Source organism: Muntiacus reevesi, chromosome 11 (assembly GCF_963930625.1).
Source record: "Muntiacus reevesi chromosome 11, mMunRee1.1, whole genome shotgun sequence".
Classification (NCBI taxonomy): domain Eukaryota; kingdom Metazoa; phylum Chordata; class Mammalia; order Artiodactyla; family Cervidae; genus Muntiacus; species Muntiacus reevesi.
The window spans coordinates 15,352,457-15,370,252 of NC_089259.1; the positions used below are offsets into that span (position 1 = coordinate 15,352,457).

A 17,796-nucleotide genomic window follows, 5' to 3' on the forward strand; every position below is an offset into this window, starting at 1 on the left:
AAAAATAAACACTCTACAAAAAAATTAAGTAAAACAAAGAGGTGACACTTTTGTGAAATAAAGAACTTTAAAACACTGAAGTCTAAATAAGCACACTTTCATTTCTATGATTCTTCCCAAGGCAGGGTATCCTGTATCTTCAGTATTGATTGAATTCTCGTTGGCCAACCACTTGCTTGGTTAAGAGAGTGTTTGTGTATTAGTCGCTCAGTTGTGTCCGATTCTTTGTGACTCCATGGACTGTAGCCCACCAGGAGCCTCTGGCCATGGGACTGTACAGGCAAGAACATTGGAGTGGGTTGCCGTTGTCTTCCCCAGAAGAGAGTGTATCATTAACCAACTCCGTGACACTGGAACCCTCCAAAGGATGTAAACCATCCAACGCTGTACAATCTCAACCATTAAATAGATTTACATTCTCTTCAGCTTGGGTGGGTGTGATTTGCATCTTTCTTAACAGACAAGCATCTGCAAGTATTTTGCCTGTAGAAGCTCATTAAAAGTCAGTGCAAATCCTGCCAGTGTCTCTAGCAGCAGGCACCAACTTGCAGAACCCTTGTACGTGGATCGTGTTCCCAGGATCAGTGAAGATTCCACACTTGTTTCATGCTGCCGTGAAAGTTTCGTCCTGGAAGACATCCTCTGAGCACACCACTCAGGCAATGCTGATTTTTCATAAACCGCAGGGGAACTGTCAAAGAACCAGACAGCTTGTCACTTGAAAGGGAAATAAAAATTCTCAGGCTGTTAATTTGTTGAAATTAATTTATGCTATGAATTAAGCTAAGAAAATGTACTTCCGAATTTGAACAACCAGACAGCCTGCAGAAATTTCCAGCCATGTTCAGGAGCGCCATGGTAAAGCTGGCATTTCTGTCAAGATCCTTTACCACTCCCTTTCATTTTTGTTTAAAAAAAAAAAAGTTTGCAATTAGTAATTTCAGTGAAGTCGCTTTCTTGTGTCGTATTGCTCATTGAGCCGAAGCCTTTTGGGAAAACAGAATTTGGAGAGAGACCCAGGGTGTCATAGCTGATCCCCCTGGCACGTGTCCCAGAGAAAGCAGGGCTGGAAGCTCTCAGTGTAGTTAAAAGATGCCGGTCTGTCATTTGCATCCATTGAAACCGAGCACGAGATTTTAGAGGGGGCTTTATATTCTACTTTCGCTGAGAGCAGCTGGTGAAGGGCTGCAGATTCTGTGTGAGCTGGGGACCTGTCATCTGGTGTATTTCGTGCAGTCCTGCCTCATCTTGGGAGCAATTTCTGGGACCTAATAATGATAGTAATGCATCCTCTTGGGAAAGGGTAATGCTTGCGGTTATTTAGAATGTCCAGATCAAGTAGGGACTTTGGCATAAAGGTGGTTAGTGGTGGGAGAAAGCAGATATTTAATAAAAGGATGGTGATGAGGAGAAGGCAAATCTTCTGGATAAGGAAAGCCACAAATACATGATTAAGAGCCTTTCAAAATGTTTATAAAGTGATAGCTTTTCAGTACCAGAAAGGCACAGTGTCCAATCTCTAGCTTCCTTTATAAAATCTACTTCATCCTTGGAGGGTGACTCCTTTTGTTGTTCAAAGTCAGCCTTTTTCTCCAGGGATATGTTTAATTAATCCCATCATCTTCCATTAGTGATTGTGCCAATTTGATCATTTTTTTTCTCTTCTGCTGCCTCACCCCTTCTCCTTGACTCCAAGAATAATTAATGCAACCATGACTCTTTTTACCTTGCAATACATTTTCTGCAGGCTGAGTTTATGTAAGATTATAAGATAATCTGTGTGGGCGAAATAGAGCACACCATTGTAAGAGCTTCTTTCATTCGTTTTCGTTCTCTGATGTTGGGGTTTGACTGCTGTGGAGTTTGAGGATGGATATGTTCTACATCTTATTAAAGGAAGCACTTTGAGAAGACGCCAGGATCCACCAAACTGAGTTTCAGAATGACCTCCGCTTGGCAGTCCCTCAGTTTCTCCCCATTCCTAGCCCATCCCTGCTCCCTAAGACATGGGCTATTGCAGCTGATACATTTCCATTTTGAATGGAATTTTTCATTTTTTCCTTGGTAAGAGGACACAACTGCCTCTTACAACGGTTTGGATATCAGGAGATCCACAGAGTTGGAAGATCTTGCAGGGAATCGGTGGAGCCTGAAGGAATTCTGCTGTAAGTAGTCCCAAACAGGTGCAGGACTGGGAGGGTGGTGGGGGGAATTCCTTGCAAAGTTAGAATTCTGCTGCTTATCTTGGGGGCACAATTTGTTTTAGCCAGCATGAAAGAAAAAGAATGGAAAACACTACTAACACCTTTGGAGTGACCTAGGGATATTATTGATGGGAAAAATCTCAATGTTGTGAGCTTAATACAGCCACTCCAAATCTGTGAATTACTTTTTCAAGGAACAGTTTAACCTTTGTTGCAGCAGCATTTACTTGTAGAGTGGAATGTTATACTAGGAAGATTTATTACAATCAGTGGTCTTCCTCCCACTGAAACTCTTCCTGTTACTTTCTTTTTAGATTTATTTTTTTCATTTTGCCTGCTCTGGGTCTTTATTGTGGCACACGGGCTTAGTTGCCCCTTGGCATGTGGGATCTTAGTTTGCCGACCAGGGATTCAACCCATGCCCTCTGCATTGGAAAGTGGATTTTAAACCATCGGACCAGTATGGAAGTCCTCCTATAACTTACTTACTTAAAAACCTTCAGTAGTGGACTTCTCTGGCAGTCTAGTGGTTAAGATTCTACACTTTCTGTGCAGGGGACATGGACCAGGGATTGAACCCAAGATCCCACTTGCCTTGTAGCCAGAAAAACAGAAACCAAGAAACCTTCAGTATCTTCAGCAGCCTCTAGGTCATCTTGACAATCTGTTCACCCTCACGTTCACCATTAACCCCTGTTCTGACCGGGCTCTGGTCGTACCTGCTGGTTTTACCTGTCTGGATGCCCAGACTTCTCTCTGCCCACATACACTCAGTGATACCCTGTTGGCACACAGGGCTTAAGCTTAAGTGTCTCCTCGTCCCCGTCTCCCTCAGTCCCTGTTAGGACTGCCTGCATTCAAATGCCTCTCACATCTTCTGCTACCTCTGTGCTCCAGCTCTCCACCACTCTGAACAGATCTCCCTAAAACAGCAGCTTAGATCAACAGCCATCATTTACTTTGCCCATCAACCTAGAGTGTTGACTGGGCATAGCTAGGGGGTTAGTGACGAGTCTGACGTGGTCACAGTCAGAGAGTGCTGGCTGCTCACCAAAGAGGCGCTTTTGCTTGCAGGGCTGGTGCAGGGGCGGGGAAGGGCCCACATGGGGGCTGGAACTTCTGGGGAACCTAGGGCCTCTCTTTCTCAGTGTTGTTTCTCCACATGGCAGCCTCGGACAGTTAGATTTCTGTGGTGCACGCGGTCTCCTGGAGTCAGTGTCCCAAGAGAGCCTGGCAGAACCTGGCTGGCTTGAAAGTCATGCAGAGTGACGTCTGCCACATTGAATTCATCAAGGAGGTCACACAGGGGGCGGGGGTGCATAGACCCCATGTCTTAATGGGAGGACTATCTTAGAATGAGGGAACATGTTTTTATTTTTAATTGTGAGAAAATATACATAGACTTTACTACCTCAACCATTTTTAAACATACAGTTTAGTGATGGTAGGCACACTGACCTTGTTGAGCAGCCACATCCACCCACAGGGCTCCTATCTCAAAATCTGAAACTCTGTACCCGTTAAGCTACCCAGCTACCCACTTTCCTATTATTCTGCTTTATGTTGCTATGAACTTGATGACTCTGAGTACGTCTCATGAGCGGAATCACATAGTAGTTGTCTTTCTGAGTCAGGCTGTTGTTACTTAGCACATTGTCCTTCAGGTTCATTCAAGTTGCAACGTGTGTTGGAATTTCCTTTCTAAGGCTGGATGGTATTCCATTGTATGCATATACGGTGTATCGTTTATCCTCTGTTGATGGACACTTGGGCTGCTTCCACCTGTTGGCTCTTGTGAACAGTGCTGTTACGAACATGGCTCTGCAATGCAGGACGTGTTTTAAACTCATCGAGCTGTTATGGTTCATTCTCTTTTGAGGTCATTTTCTTTGGACTGGAAATACCTGAGAGCTGGAACAGTGAGTGTCCGTCTTTAAATCCCTAGGGCACAGCATAGGCAACAGAAGTATTTGTCGGATGAGTAATGTATGGGTGGATAGATGGGTGAAAGGATTGGTGATAGCTACTCTAAGTGGAAGGTGGAAGGTTTTAATTTCCGAAGCCTGACAAGGGCCATATTGGGTCATACTGAAGATGGGGCCATCCCATAATGTGCCAAGTCCTATTCTGTTGTTTTGATAGACCTACTGGGTAGGGTCTGGCACAGAGTCAGCTTTTATTAAATACAGATTGAATTGAGTTAAATTGCAATTGGGAAATGGGTGATGAACTCAAAAGGCTACGTTTTAATAATTTTTCATCATTATAGTCTTCCACTGTGCTTAATACATGGTCTTGTACTGAGAAATTTCCTGGGTAATTCAAGGAGTTGTAAAGTAGTCGTTTCCTTTGCTTGTTGGTTAGTTTCTACTTAATTTCGTTTTAAGCCTGGCAACCTTGATAATGACTGCCAAACCATGTGATGTTAGACTCAATTTTTATTAGATAAGTTTTAGCCCTTTTTGTTTTCTGACATGAATGGAAAAGAGCACGTGTTACATACAAAATCAATAATGACTCTTGCTTTTCTTTGTTTTCTTTCATTATTCGAGTGCTCCTGTAAGTGGGTTTATGCCAAAAAAGAGAAAAAAAGAAATCCCCCCCAAAACAAAAGTGAAAGTGATGGTAATATCCTGACTTTCTGTTTTATTGTAAATTAGATAACACACGGCTTATCGTGATGGAGCGGGGCAAGCGCAGCCCTCAGCATGCAGCCATTGCTGTGCATCGTTGTTCAGCTGCTCGGTCGTGTCTGACTCTCTGCGACCCCATGGCCTGCAGCACGCCAGGTTTCCCTGTCCTTCACCACCTCCCGGAGTTTTTTCAGATCACCACCAGACACATCCACAGCTGAGTGTCGCTTCCGTTTTGGCTCAGCCGCTTCATTCTTTCTGGAGCTATTAGCAGTTGCCTTCTGCTCTTCCCAAGCAGCACATTGGACACCTTCTGACCTGGAGGGCTCATCTTCCTGTGTCGTTTCTCTTTTGCCTCATCATACCGTTCATGCGTTCTCACAGCCAGAATACCGGGGGGTTGGCCATTCCCTCCTCCAGTGGACCTCATTACTCCGCACCATTACGGGGTAGTGGGTCCAGCCAGGACCCAGTGGTGGTCCCCGCCCACTGGCAGCCAGCTGTCAGCGATCCACCGTTACTGGTCCTGTACCGTAGTGGGTCCCGACCGCTAACACCCAGCGGTGGAGAAACCACAGTGAGGGGGGATCAGACTCCAGCCGAGTGGTGGTCGTGAGCTGGAGAGGGAGGTGAGGGCGGACCCTGCCTTCTCCCTGAGGCCCTCCAGCTCACCCGGCTTCCCCATGTTTTAGGGCTGTTTGGCCCCACCGTGTGTTGGGTGCAGGGACTTGTGTTTTGGTAGCAGTACTTCCTTTAATTTCTTCATATGTGTTCTTCAGATTAATGCTTGAGGAATTGGTTGGGAGTTTTCATCTATCTCACACATCTTTTATATGGACATGTGGTAAAATGGAATAAGCCTTGCATTTGGAGTCAGATGGGCTTAGGTTTGGGTTTTGATTCTGTCATTTACTTGTAAATATACTATTTGGAGTGGTTCCCAGGTGCTGCTAGGGGTAAAGAACATGCCTGCCAACGCAGAAGTTGTAAGAGACACAGGTTCCATCCCTGGGTCAGGAAGATCCCCTGGAGGAGGGGATGGCAACCCACTCCAGTGTTCTTGCCTGGAGAATCCCATGGACAGAGGAGCCAGGGCGGGGGGGTGGTCTACGGTCCATAAGATTACAAAGAATCGGATATGATTGATGTGAGTTTGTACACATACTATTTGGAAAAAGGGGAAAGTAGAAATAATAATAGTTTCTCTTGGCCAGTTGCAAAGATTCAGTTCAACTCAACAGGCCCGTATCTGAAAGTATATGTGTATATGTGAAATTTGAAGGTAGCGTTTTGGATTTCAGCATGCTTCTTCCTATACTGGTGTTTGTAAATGTAATGACAGGTCCATCTTTCTGGAAAGTAAGGTAGTGAGAAGGGATGGTTCTATTTCTGACTCTGCTTTTATCATGGAGCTTTAGATAAGGCTGGATTTTTATTTGACAGATGGGGAGATTGAGGCCCAGAGGATTGAATGAACCTTGCAAGTCCTGTAACATGTAAGAGGCAGAGCTGGGGAGCAGAGGAGTGAGAGGCAGAGTTTGTCCAGTGATCCGTTGTATAGTTAGATTGCTGCCTGTCATACTGTTTTCCCAGTATTCCTCTCCCCTTCTTCCTCCTTCTCAACCTGGTCCACCTTCCATTAGTGTAGGCACGTGTATACACACACACACACACACACTCACACACACACACGGCAAAGGTCTAGAAGGATGCAGCGTCCTTTCTCCTTTCCAACGGGAACTGCCAATACCGTTCCTGGCTACCCATGCCCTATGGTTGTGGGTCATTTCTACAGTAGCTTATTTTGAAGGGCTAATTCTATTAATAATTCTTTTTTCTGGGTTTTCCTTTTCATTTGTAGTTTTGAGACTCATGTGATATCTTTGAAGTACCCACATTATTTTCTCTTTCAGTGTCCATGGACCGAATCACCATGCCAGGATCTCAGTAAAAGCTTGATACACACATACCTGAAAACCTTCCGTTCCTCAAAATCACACATCGGAAAGAATATGGTTTACAGGAAATAGAGGGTCAGGGTACATCTAAGACGCGGGTCTCCACATGCTCAGGCCATGGGGGCATCTGGCATGGTGGGCCACGTGCGGCGTGGTGGGCCACGTGCGACATGGAGCGTCAGCTTCGTGATACACCGTGTCCAGCTGCTGTCACCTTCAGGTGCAATGCCGTGATGGGGCAAACCTGCATGAACAGCGTGACTCTTGTTTTATGCTGCAGCCAGCCCCCTATTGGCTGTCCAACCCATGTGACAGAAAATGTCGGGTAGTGACAGACAATACCTAGTGTTACTGATTCCACTGAACATCACTGAATATACCCACTGGATTACTCATAGAGTAATGAAGACTCTTGAGAGCCCCTTGCACTGCAAGATCAAACCAGTTAATCCTGAAGGAAATCAAGCCTGAATATTCATTGGAAGGACTGATGCTGAAGTTGAGCTCCAACACTTTGGCCACCTGATGTGAAGAGCTGACTCATTGGAAAAGACCCTGATGCTGGAAAGATTAAAGGCAAAAGGAGACACAGAAGGCAGAGAAAGAGATGGTTAGATAGCATCACTGACTCAATGGACATGAACTTGAGCAACCTGCGCGAGATAGTGGAGGACAGAGGAGCCTGGCGTGCTACAGTCCATGGGGTCACAATGAGTTGGACATGACTTAGCAACTGAACAACAGTGTTTACAAAACGTTTTGAATGTTTATTCATTTTGGACATGTCAGTGGCCTCCATTAAATATCCCCGAACACCAGAAAGTAAATATATCTCATTGAGTTTTCTCAAGAAATGTAATGCAATGTTCCTGGTAAACTATGGACACAAAAAACGGCCAAAGGCTACAGTGCAGAGCTTCTTGTGGCTTTTGAACCTGTGGTAAAATCAATGAGCTGAACTGCAAACTGGGAGACCAGGATAGGATCTTCTATAGGAACAAAAAGACATCTTTCCCCATTTAATAAAGCAGTGTGATGACAACTGTCTTCTCAGGACCTGTAGCCCATGTCTGTCTTACTTTTCGTAGCTCACTTGCTATTTTTGTTAATCCTGTGGACATGTATTTTGTGTTATCTTGCACTCCAGTCATCATAAGATGACCAGTTTGTCTAATACTGCCTCACTGGAGCCCCACCGTTTGATGAGAACTCCACCCAGAAGTCTGTTCTATTTTCGCATTCATTTGTTCCCTGCTCAGCTTCTGTGTACATTAAGGAGTTGGGAGTGGGAAAGGACCACATTGTCAAATGGAAAGTATACTCAGCACTGAGGCTTTGAAGCATGGGGAGAGGAGCGTTTTGACTTTCCTTCCTTTGTCAAGTGCTGTTGAACTGATACTCAGAACAATGATGAGAAAGTTCTAATTAACTCAGTATTTGAAACATGGTAAGATAAATGAGATGGGCAGTTCTTTACAGAAGACTTTTATGAACTTCACTCTGAAACTGCAAGCTTTGGGGAGTTCTGGTTTTCTCCGGTTTTCTGTGGCTGCCTTCCAGTTCTGCTCCCTAAGTTTGGGAATCTTTCTGTCCAAAGGCCACTGGGAGACCTCAACACCAGGATCTGTTCCCTTTCTTCCTCTCTCTGAACTCTATTTTAGATCTGCAGTCAAGTTTTGAGGCTTTTTGCAAGCTTTCAACTCTGAGGTATTTTGGAAAACTGTAATTGTGTTTGTTCTCCGCTGTATGCGTGTGGTTTCTTAAAACACGAGTGTGATTATTTTCTGCATCCTTTCCATAGCAAACACTTCCTCCTAAACTACAGGTTTCAAAAGTGGGTTCTCCCTTGCAGTACTCTCACTGAGAAACTGCCTCCATGACCAACAACTTGATACAATTTTGAGGCTTTATAAAAGGTGGCTTCCAACCTTGTGTTGAGGTTTGCTCCTCAACAGGAGGTAGACCTGCCCAAAGCATTGTAATTTCCAGCAAGCCATGCAGTGCTATTGAGTGATTATGAAACTTAATTTGGTGATGATCAGGGTGGTCTTTAAAATAGCACTTTGGGTAGTTTTTATCTGCAAAATAGCAATTTGTGGAAGACCATTAGCATGGAGCCTGGACTCTGAATCCTAGCTTTGCAACTTTTTTTTTTCTAGTACTTTTATTGTTTCTTTTTCTTGCTAAAATTTCAATCTATCTGGAATTTATTTTGGTATGAGGAGTCAAGTTTGGATATTTATTCTTTTTTAAATAATATTTGATGTTGGGGGTAAAATATTACATAATACAGAGTTGACCATTTTAACCACTGTTCAATATACCATTCAGTGACGTGAAGTAAATTCACAGCTTTGTAGCTGTGTGTTACAGGTCAAGTTATTTTACTTCTTTCTGCCTCAGTTTCTTTATCTGCTAGTAGGTAGCCCTGTCTCTATCCCTATGTACTGTCCCTACATCCCCATTAAACGTTTCCCTTAAATTACATTTTTTGGAGGATACTTGGTTTGCGGTGTTGTTAGTTTAATGAATCAACCACATGCATACATCCCCTCCCTTTAGATTTCACTCTCACCAAATCACCGCCGTGCGTCAGGTGCGGTTCCCCGCGCTCTGCAATATGTTCTCCGTAGTCATCTGCTGTGTACCTAGTGTCAGCAGTGTGTCTGCGTCTTTCTCAACCTCACAGTCCCTCCCGGCCGTCCTCTCCCCCGTGGTATCCACATTTTGGTTTTCTGGGTCTGTGTCTCTCTTTCTGCTTCACACATAAGATCATCTACACTATTTTTCTAGGTTCCACATATGTGTGTTGTTGTTCTCTTTCTGGCTTACTTCACTCTGTACGACAGTCTCTAGATCCATCCTCATCCCTACAGATGACCCAGTTTTGTCCCTTTTTGTGGCTGAGGGATATTCCGTTATATATGCACCACATCTTCTTTCCATTCCCCTGTGGATGGACATTTAGGTTGCTTCCATGTCCTGGTTACTGTAAATAGCTCTGGTATGAACACTGAGGTGCATGTATCTTTTTGAATTATGTTTTTTTCTGTGAGGTTTTTATGAGATGATAAGTTCATAGAAAACACTTGATGTGCCTGGGAGACAGCAAGTGCTGAGTAATGATTAGTGGTCATGGTGACTTGTGGTACTGGCAGGGTCTGAGTGTGCTGGTCGGAACGAGTGCCATATGTGTGGTGGACTTAGACAAATGTTTAGATGAGGCAGTTTTTGCTCACTGACTCAGTGTGAAGACTAGAGCATTCTCATTGCAAACGCTGGATATTTTACATCATTTTAGTGTCCACTATAGCATGGGGCTAACGGGTGGTTTGAACTTCAGGAGGACAAAAGGATTCTCTCAGATCTGAATTTCAAATTGTTTGCAAAGCCATTAATAGTGAAAAGATAAAATCTATTTTGTCATCAAGTTTAAGGCATAATTCAAGAGAGTTAGAGAGGGTAGACTTCTGAATCTATTAAATGCACACTAGCTCTTTTCAGAACCTTTGATAAAAACTCTTGCTTTAAAAATTAGATGTGAGCAACAATTGTTTGTTATGCCTGAATGCCAGATGAAGTAAATCATGTGACCAAAATGAGAGGAGAAAGAGAAGTCACAAGAAAATAAGCGTGTTGTTTACATTTAAGTCTTTCAGAAACCATATATTGGAAAATAATATACCAGTTTAACATATTTAACATACTTTCTTAAGTAATGTAAACTGTATTTCTATTATAGTTGCTAATAAGTGATCATGTGAAACAGTTTCTGTTTTATTATCAACAATCTTATTACTTTTTAGTTCAGCAAGAAGTTTCCAGCTAGGTCTGTAAAAAAGGATACAGAAACCATCTGAAACAAACTATTTCTAGACTTAAAAACTCCGTTTTTATGGAATATGGAATATACTATATTCAGACACTGTCACAAAAATGCCTTTCTTATCAGTGCTGCCCTAGCTAAATGTGAACTTTAAAAATTGGAAATCAGGCACTTTGTAGACAGTTCGTGCTTTGTTTTATATTTTAGCATTAAGAAAAAAAAATTGCCCAAGGAAGTGTTTCTGGAAGGAGTCAGACTTCTCAATTCCCTTGGTGTGTAGCCTACAGTATTTTTGTTGTTTCAGGAATTGATCGTGACTGAGTATAACTGAAAGGATACTCATTTCTAAAGCATGGATCCTGATTACTTCCTAAAAAGTGAGTGATAATACAGCAATTAGATGCTGTCATCATGTTACACACGCTTGGTCAAGGTGTCAGTACAAAACCATCATTATCACTGAACTGTGTAATAATACGTAGTGGAAATAACACTGGATTTTGGTTGCGTAAGTCTGGGTTCCAGAATTCATCATGGCCCTTGGGCCATGGGACCCAGCCTTTAGGTTTCAAGAAGCTGTGATGGGAAAGAGCAAGGCATTGACTTTATGGAGGCAGCTACTGGAAAGTCCTTTACTGGCTCATTTTCTTTCCTCAGTTTTCATGTTTTTCCTAGGATGATGTCATATATGAACCCCTTATTTACATGCTGATATCTTCCAATCTACATTTTAACCAAAACCTGTATCATGGGCTCCAGACCCAAAATCTCATGGCCAACAGACCACTCTACTTGCTTGCTCCATAGATAACATTAAATCGGTGTATCGAAAACTAAACTCACCAATGGCTCTCCTCTCCCACCATTGGCCACAAATCTAGTTTTTCCTCCCTGCATTCCTTTTCAAGTAGCATGCTTCCGGGCATTTCCCCAAGCCAGAGACCTCAAGATGCCCTCAGCTTTTCTTTCTCTCTACTTTTTATACTTAACAGATCACTAAGCTCTGCCAGTTCTACCTCTTAAATTCTCCTTGATCCATTCCCTCGTGATGATGGTTATGATGGTGATGTTCATTCTTCCATTGCAGATGACTTCACCTTACTCCGGGCCCTTCTCATTTCTCACCTGGATTTTTTGTCCACTCTCTCTAACTGCTGTTCCCATGCATGCCTGCTGAGCATCAACCTCATGTACCAAAGCCGTGATGCCAGTGACAGTTCCTCGGCGAGCTACCCCATCCCTCCTTTCTTCACCTGGGCAGCGCCTGTTAGTCAGGAGTGAATTATCCGTTCTGCCCCCAGCGGTCTCCCAGACACCGTCCAGAGACTCAGCTTACGGGTCAATGCCTCTCTGAAGTCTTTCTCAGCCTATCAGATAAGTTGGTATTTAACCATACTGATAAATACAGATCTTGTGTATGTATTGTACATTTTCATTGTACGTTTTTCTTTGATTTCTCTTCCTCCCCTGTTGGACTCTATACTTGAGGTTATGAATTGAGTCCTAAGTTCATGTCGCTCTATACACTAGCTGCATAATGTGCCCAGCTTATAGAGACCTCCTACAAATGACAGATTGAGTGTGGCTGGTCTTCCTTGCGGCGGGCAGGCTTAGGGAAGATGCCGTTTAGCCTTGGGACTGCCCCCTACCTCCTCGCTCACCCCTGCCAGCATCTGGGACTTACTGCTGAGTAAGCTCACCTATTGGGGCTTTCCTTGACTCTCCTCGCTTAGATCCCTCACTTGTATTATGGGATCAGAGCTACAGATGATAAGTCAGTACTGTTTTTTCGTTTCTAGACGAGTTTTTTGGTAGGCAAAGGCGCTAAGGTTGGACACGGCCAGAGGGAGTGTGCCCCTTCTCTCAGGCATCTGCTCGCACCGTGGCCGTCCCAGCCACCGCCCTCTCAGCTCATGGCCAGCCTTCAAATCGCCCGGCACGCACTCTGCATTTGTCTGGTTTGGCCACTTTCCCTCTCTCCTATTGACTGGTTCATACTTCACCTCTCCTAAAACCTTGAACATCTCCTGCTCCTTCCCTCCCAGCTGGGGTTGGCGGCAGTCTTTACTGGACTTCAGTGGCCGCCCACCACCCCGTCCACTCAGATATCTGCATCTGTGCCTCAGTCGGCTGCCTTCTCTCCTCTCCTGGAGAGGAACCGTCCATGTCCCCGTGGAAGGCTGCCAGCCCTGCCTTCTGAAGATCATCACCCTCGTGAGCCCCACTGGGTTCCCTGCTGTCCCTGCCGTATGCCCCGCTTCTCCTACCTTAGCTCTCTTCCGTTCGCTGTTCATCCTGGAAAAGGTGCCTCTCCTGGATGTTCCCATGGCTTCCTGTCTTCATTCCTTCAGCTGTTCGCTCAGTCACTTTATTTGTGAATTCTTCCTGATCATCCTGTTCAAATTTGCAGTCCCCTGCCTCATGCTTCCTTTCTCCTTATTCTACTTTATTGTTCTCTTTAGCACGAACCACCATCTAACATGCTATATATGATCCCTGTTACTTTTGTGTAGATCACCGCTCTAGAATATAAGCTCTGGAGGGCAGGAATTTTGCCAGTGTTCACTGCTGTTTGCCCACCATGCAGAACTATTCCTGGCACAGGTGCTCAAAAGTATTTTTTGAGTGGTTCTGTCAAGAAGAAGCTTTCTGAAACAGAAAAGCACAATAAATTGTCTGTTTCCCTCTCTTAAAACTATAGGCTTCATCTGAAACTTCAAGGTTTTGTTTTATCTAAAAGATAACAAAAGTGAATTTAAAATTCCCCCAAACACTGTATCTATTTTCAAAGAAATACGTGAAAATAGCTGCTCTGAACATTTTTGTACACATAAAATGTCATTAGTGATTAAAAAAAAGAGTATTTCTATTATGTATAAGGAAGTGAGTATGGATTTTCAAATGGACTGGTACATAAGATTGGCTTTCTTATAGAATATTGCATTTAAATATTATAGTAACTGTAGATTATCTGAATCATATCTACTTAAAAACATCACTGGCGATATCTTTAAGGTTTTTTTTGTCAAAAATAAAGTTTGTGGTAATGATTCCTTCTTTGACCTTGTAAGCAATATGGTGAAACTGGCTCATGACTTGTGGATAGCTTTTAAAATTTTGCTGCATTTGAGATTAATCACCATTGATAAAATTGACACCATATGATACAAACTTTGAATTCTGTATGATTTCTGTTTTAAAGTGATGGCTATTACCCACACTCTACTTGATGTTTAACACAGTATTTGGGGAACTTGAATAATTTATTATCTGGCTAGTAGACCTGTACTTTAGAATTAATAAAAGGAAAAATTCATTTCTTTACCTTAGAACTCTTTAAAAATGTACTAAATGGTGTTTTTTTTTCCTTTTTGTTGCCATTTAGAAAGTCTCTTGGAAGGTCAATAATTTTATCTTTGATAAAGATCTTACATGGTCTCATCCCTGAGATTATTTATAGCACTGTAAAAAATGATATTTGATTTGCCTCTAAAAGGGTTCCTTTTAATGAGAGACCAAATCAATAATATATGTGAAAGGGCTGATTAACCAGAAAAGCATTCCATCCTCTCTCCTTTTGGTGGGGGTAATGTTAACTTTCTTAATGTTTTTATTTGCTATTTTTAAACTTTATAGTAAAATAATCTGGGACTTCCCTGGCAGTCCAGTGGTTAAGACTGCGCTTCCAATGCAGGGGGCACAGGTTTGATCCCTGGTCGAGGAACTAAGATCCCAGAAGCTGTGTTGCATGGCCAAGAAAATATTAAATAATAATATCATCCCATCATCTAATTATTGGTGATTATGGTCATCTGACATTCACGACTGAGCACACACACACACACAGACTCTTTTACAGTATATTTGATTTCTAAAGCTAACAAATGTAAAAATTCTGGAAAAAATTTATGAGGAGATCTTTTTTATTATAAAGGGCTTTCTTTCCACCAGGTAACACTTCTTTTATGGTTGTAAGTTTTGATATTTATGTAGTCAAGTCACAGCAGTGCATTGTTTCGTTCTTGGTAGTGAACCTGGAATGACTGTGAGTTCCAGCCAGGCTGAGGCCGTGGAGTTCACGGGGGGCTGCTCCGTGTTCCTCCCTGCTCCCTGCTCGTCCTCTCCTTTAACTCCACTATAATCATGTGAGTTTGATCCATGAGGGCCCTTGGGACTCACCTTCTTTGCATCCCCGCGTTACTCATCTTGCAGCACTTGTCAGATCCCTTAACCACTAGTAACTGGTTTTCCTGCAGTTACCGTGTGACAGAGGCTGGCTGGTGAGTGATTGTCATCAGCCGCTCAGCTTTAGTCCAGCAGCAATCATGTGCTTTACCGAAGGGCCCCTTGAGCTCCAGAACCTCCCAGGGAAAGTTCCAGAGATTCTGTTCTCCCCCTTGCCTTTCCAGAGAACCCAAGGTGTCCTCACAGCACCTGAGCAACTGCCCCGAGTCTGACCTGCCGGGGGCCTGGCCCACGCTGTCTCCTGCTCCCCAGAGCCCCTTGCTGTGTCTCCCTTGGGCTCCCCTGCACCCTGGAGAATCCCATTCCTGGGAAAGTCTGTGACTGCGTCTCTTCTCCTCATGTCTGCCCAGAGTTTAACCATCAGGCTCTGTGTCTCTGTTCCTTTCTGCTCTGCGAGCTTGTTAAAGCAGAAGCCATGCCCTAATTTATTTCTTTCTGAGCTGTCATCTGTTGAGTTCCAGGCACTGCAGTTCACTCTTCTTTCCAGCGTTTATGAGGTCCAGGTGTATCCATCAGGTTCAGTGGTTGGTCCTGTGATGAGTGAGGGTGTCTGTCTATGTAGACCAATGGATAGAGCTAGAGGACACTGCTAGGTAAGGTGACTGCTGAGTTAGTGGGACTTGGTCATCAGTCCCTGGGTTGGGAAGCTCCCCTGGGGGAGGACTTGGCGACCCACTCCAGTATTCTTGTCTGGAGTCCCATGGCCAGAGAAGGCTGGCAGATGGTGGTCCCTGGGGCCCCAGAGTCGGACATGACTGAGCTCCCACGCGCTAATAGCATTTATAGCGGGGATGTGCTGTCTGTCCCTGGGAGAGACCCCAGAGCTGTCCCTTTTCCTTGTGCTCCCACCTGGTAGGCTTAGTAATTTCTGTTATTCTGGGGAATTTCAGGTTTCAGGACAATGTTTGTATTTTGGGATCAGTTTTAAAAGCATTCATTTTTTTTTTAATTGTAATAACAACATGTCACATGAAATTTACCGTGTTTAATTGTCCACTTCAGTGGCAGTGAGTACATCCATGATGGTGTTTACCATCACCATCATCCATCCACAGAGCTCTTTTTACCTTGCAAGACTGAAACTCTATCCCTACCACACAATTCTGCCTTTCCCCAGCTTTTGGCAATCGTCATTCTACTTTCTGTCTGAGTTTGACTCCTTTAGGAACCTTGTCTAAATGGAGTCATACAGTATTTGTCTTTTGGTGACTGGCTTATTTCACTTAGCATAATCTCAGGGATTGCCGATGTGGTAGCATGTGGCAAACTTTCCTCCCTTTTAAAAGTTGAATACTGTTCCTTTGTATGTATAGCCGCATTTTGCTTTTCCATTCATCCCTTGGTGAAGATTTGAATTAATTCTACCTTTTGACTATTGCAGTAATGCTACTTAAAGCATTCATGTTTCATAAGAAAATTAGTGTTTTCCCTTTAAATTGGTATTTCTCATTTTAAAGATGAGCTGTTTTTATTATGTCTCAGAGCCAAAATTCTCTTAAAGGAAGTGGGAAATGATTCATTAGCTAAACAGAATCACTAGGGAATGGGTCATTTCACAGAAGCTGTAACCATTTAAGATGTTTTGTTTTGAGTACTTTTACATGAAAATATTTAAAAAAAATAGACACTGCCCTGCTGTCTTGAACATTTTAAAGTTAGTTTAATTTTCAAGTGTGTTAACTAGTCCCAGATTATTCAACATTGAGAGTATTATTTTGCTGCTAAAACTACATTGTGCTATAATATTTAGAAGGGTTTTGACCATTACATTTATAATTTTTAAGTTTAAAATACTTAAATTTTAAAATGTGCATGTATATTTTACTCCGTTAATTTTTTTTTGTTGTTGTTGTTAGAAGCACACTTTCTTATGACTGCTTTTCTTTGTAGAATCTATTTGTTGCTTCTAAAACGCAGTGGTGCTAAAGAGGCAATAATATCATTTGTTAGAATTCTGTTGAAGAGTAAACAGCCTCTGAGTGAGCTTTTTAGAGATTAAGTAAAATGATTATGCTTTGGGACAGAAACCTTGCCCCCACCAATTCTATCTATGGTGGTCTTTTACAATTTTATTTCATAATTTTTTTGGTAATGCTTTGGATAGGAGAGGTACCATAAAGAAATCAATTTTTACTATCAACATTTCAACAATGCATTTGTTCTATAAAAGGTTGTGCATGTGTGCTGAGTCATTTCAGTCGTGTCTGACTCTTTGTGACCCCATGGACTATAGCCCACCGGGCTCCTCTTTCCATAGGGATTCTCCAGGCAGAAATACTGGAGAGGGTTGCCATGCCCTCCTCCAGGGGATCTTCCCCAACCAGGGATCAAACCTGCATCTCTTATGTCTTCCGCATTGGCAGGTGGGTTCTTTACCACTAGCACTGCTTGGGAAACCCTCATATGTAATTACCTCTTCAGTATTCTGTGGGCTTAAATAGATATCCACTGTTAATAAATTCACCAGACCAAGAGTCTGGATCTGTCATATTTTTTTTGGCATTTACCAAAACTAGCTTCTATTTCTTATTTCCTTCTTCTGCTTGGGAAGGGTAATGTTCAAACTAACTTACAAATTTTTCACTCATAATGCACCATTGTTTTTTCTATTGTTTCATCTCTGATTTATTGTTATGAAGCGTTTGTACATATGGGGTACTTCTTGTGCTTGTCGGCTAGATTTTAAACTCCTTTCCAGCCCAGGCCATTTTTTCTTGCTAGGAATACTGTATTCGGAACCCAGCATTAGCTAACATAATGACAGAGACTATTCTTAGAGTCCCTCCCTCTGTGTGGATGCTGCTGTAAAGATTTGTGTGTATCATCTCATTTAATCCTTCCAGTAACTCAGCAAAGCCAAAACTAGTACTATCCTCATTTTACAGGTGAAGAAACTGAGGCATAGAGAAATTAAGTAATCATTTCCAAGT

General features: G+C 42.9%; 1 protein-coding gene across 2 annotated transcripts in view; it reads left to right on the forward strand.

The window, feature by feature from the left end:
- Positions 1-17,796, forward strand: part of LRCH1 (leucine rich repeats and calponin homology domain containing 1) — a 210,059-nt gene that overhangs the window by 79,763 nt on the left and 112,500 nt on the right. The window contains exon 1 of one of the 2 annotated variants that reach the window (XM_065901937.1): positions 10,959-10,998. The exons of the other annotated variant lie outside the window; for it this stretch is intronic. Coding sequence (XP_065758009.1) covers positions 10,974-10,998 — 25 coding nt within the window. The 5' untranslated portion in view covers positions 10,959-10,973. Of the gene's footprint in view, positions 1-10,958; positions 10,999-17,796 lie in introns of those variants that run through there. 2 annotated transcript variants of the gene reach the window in all.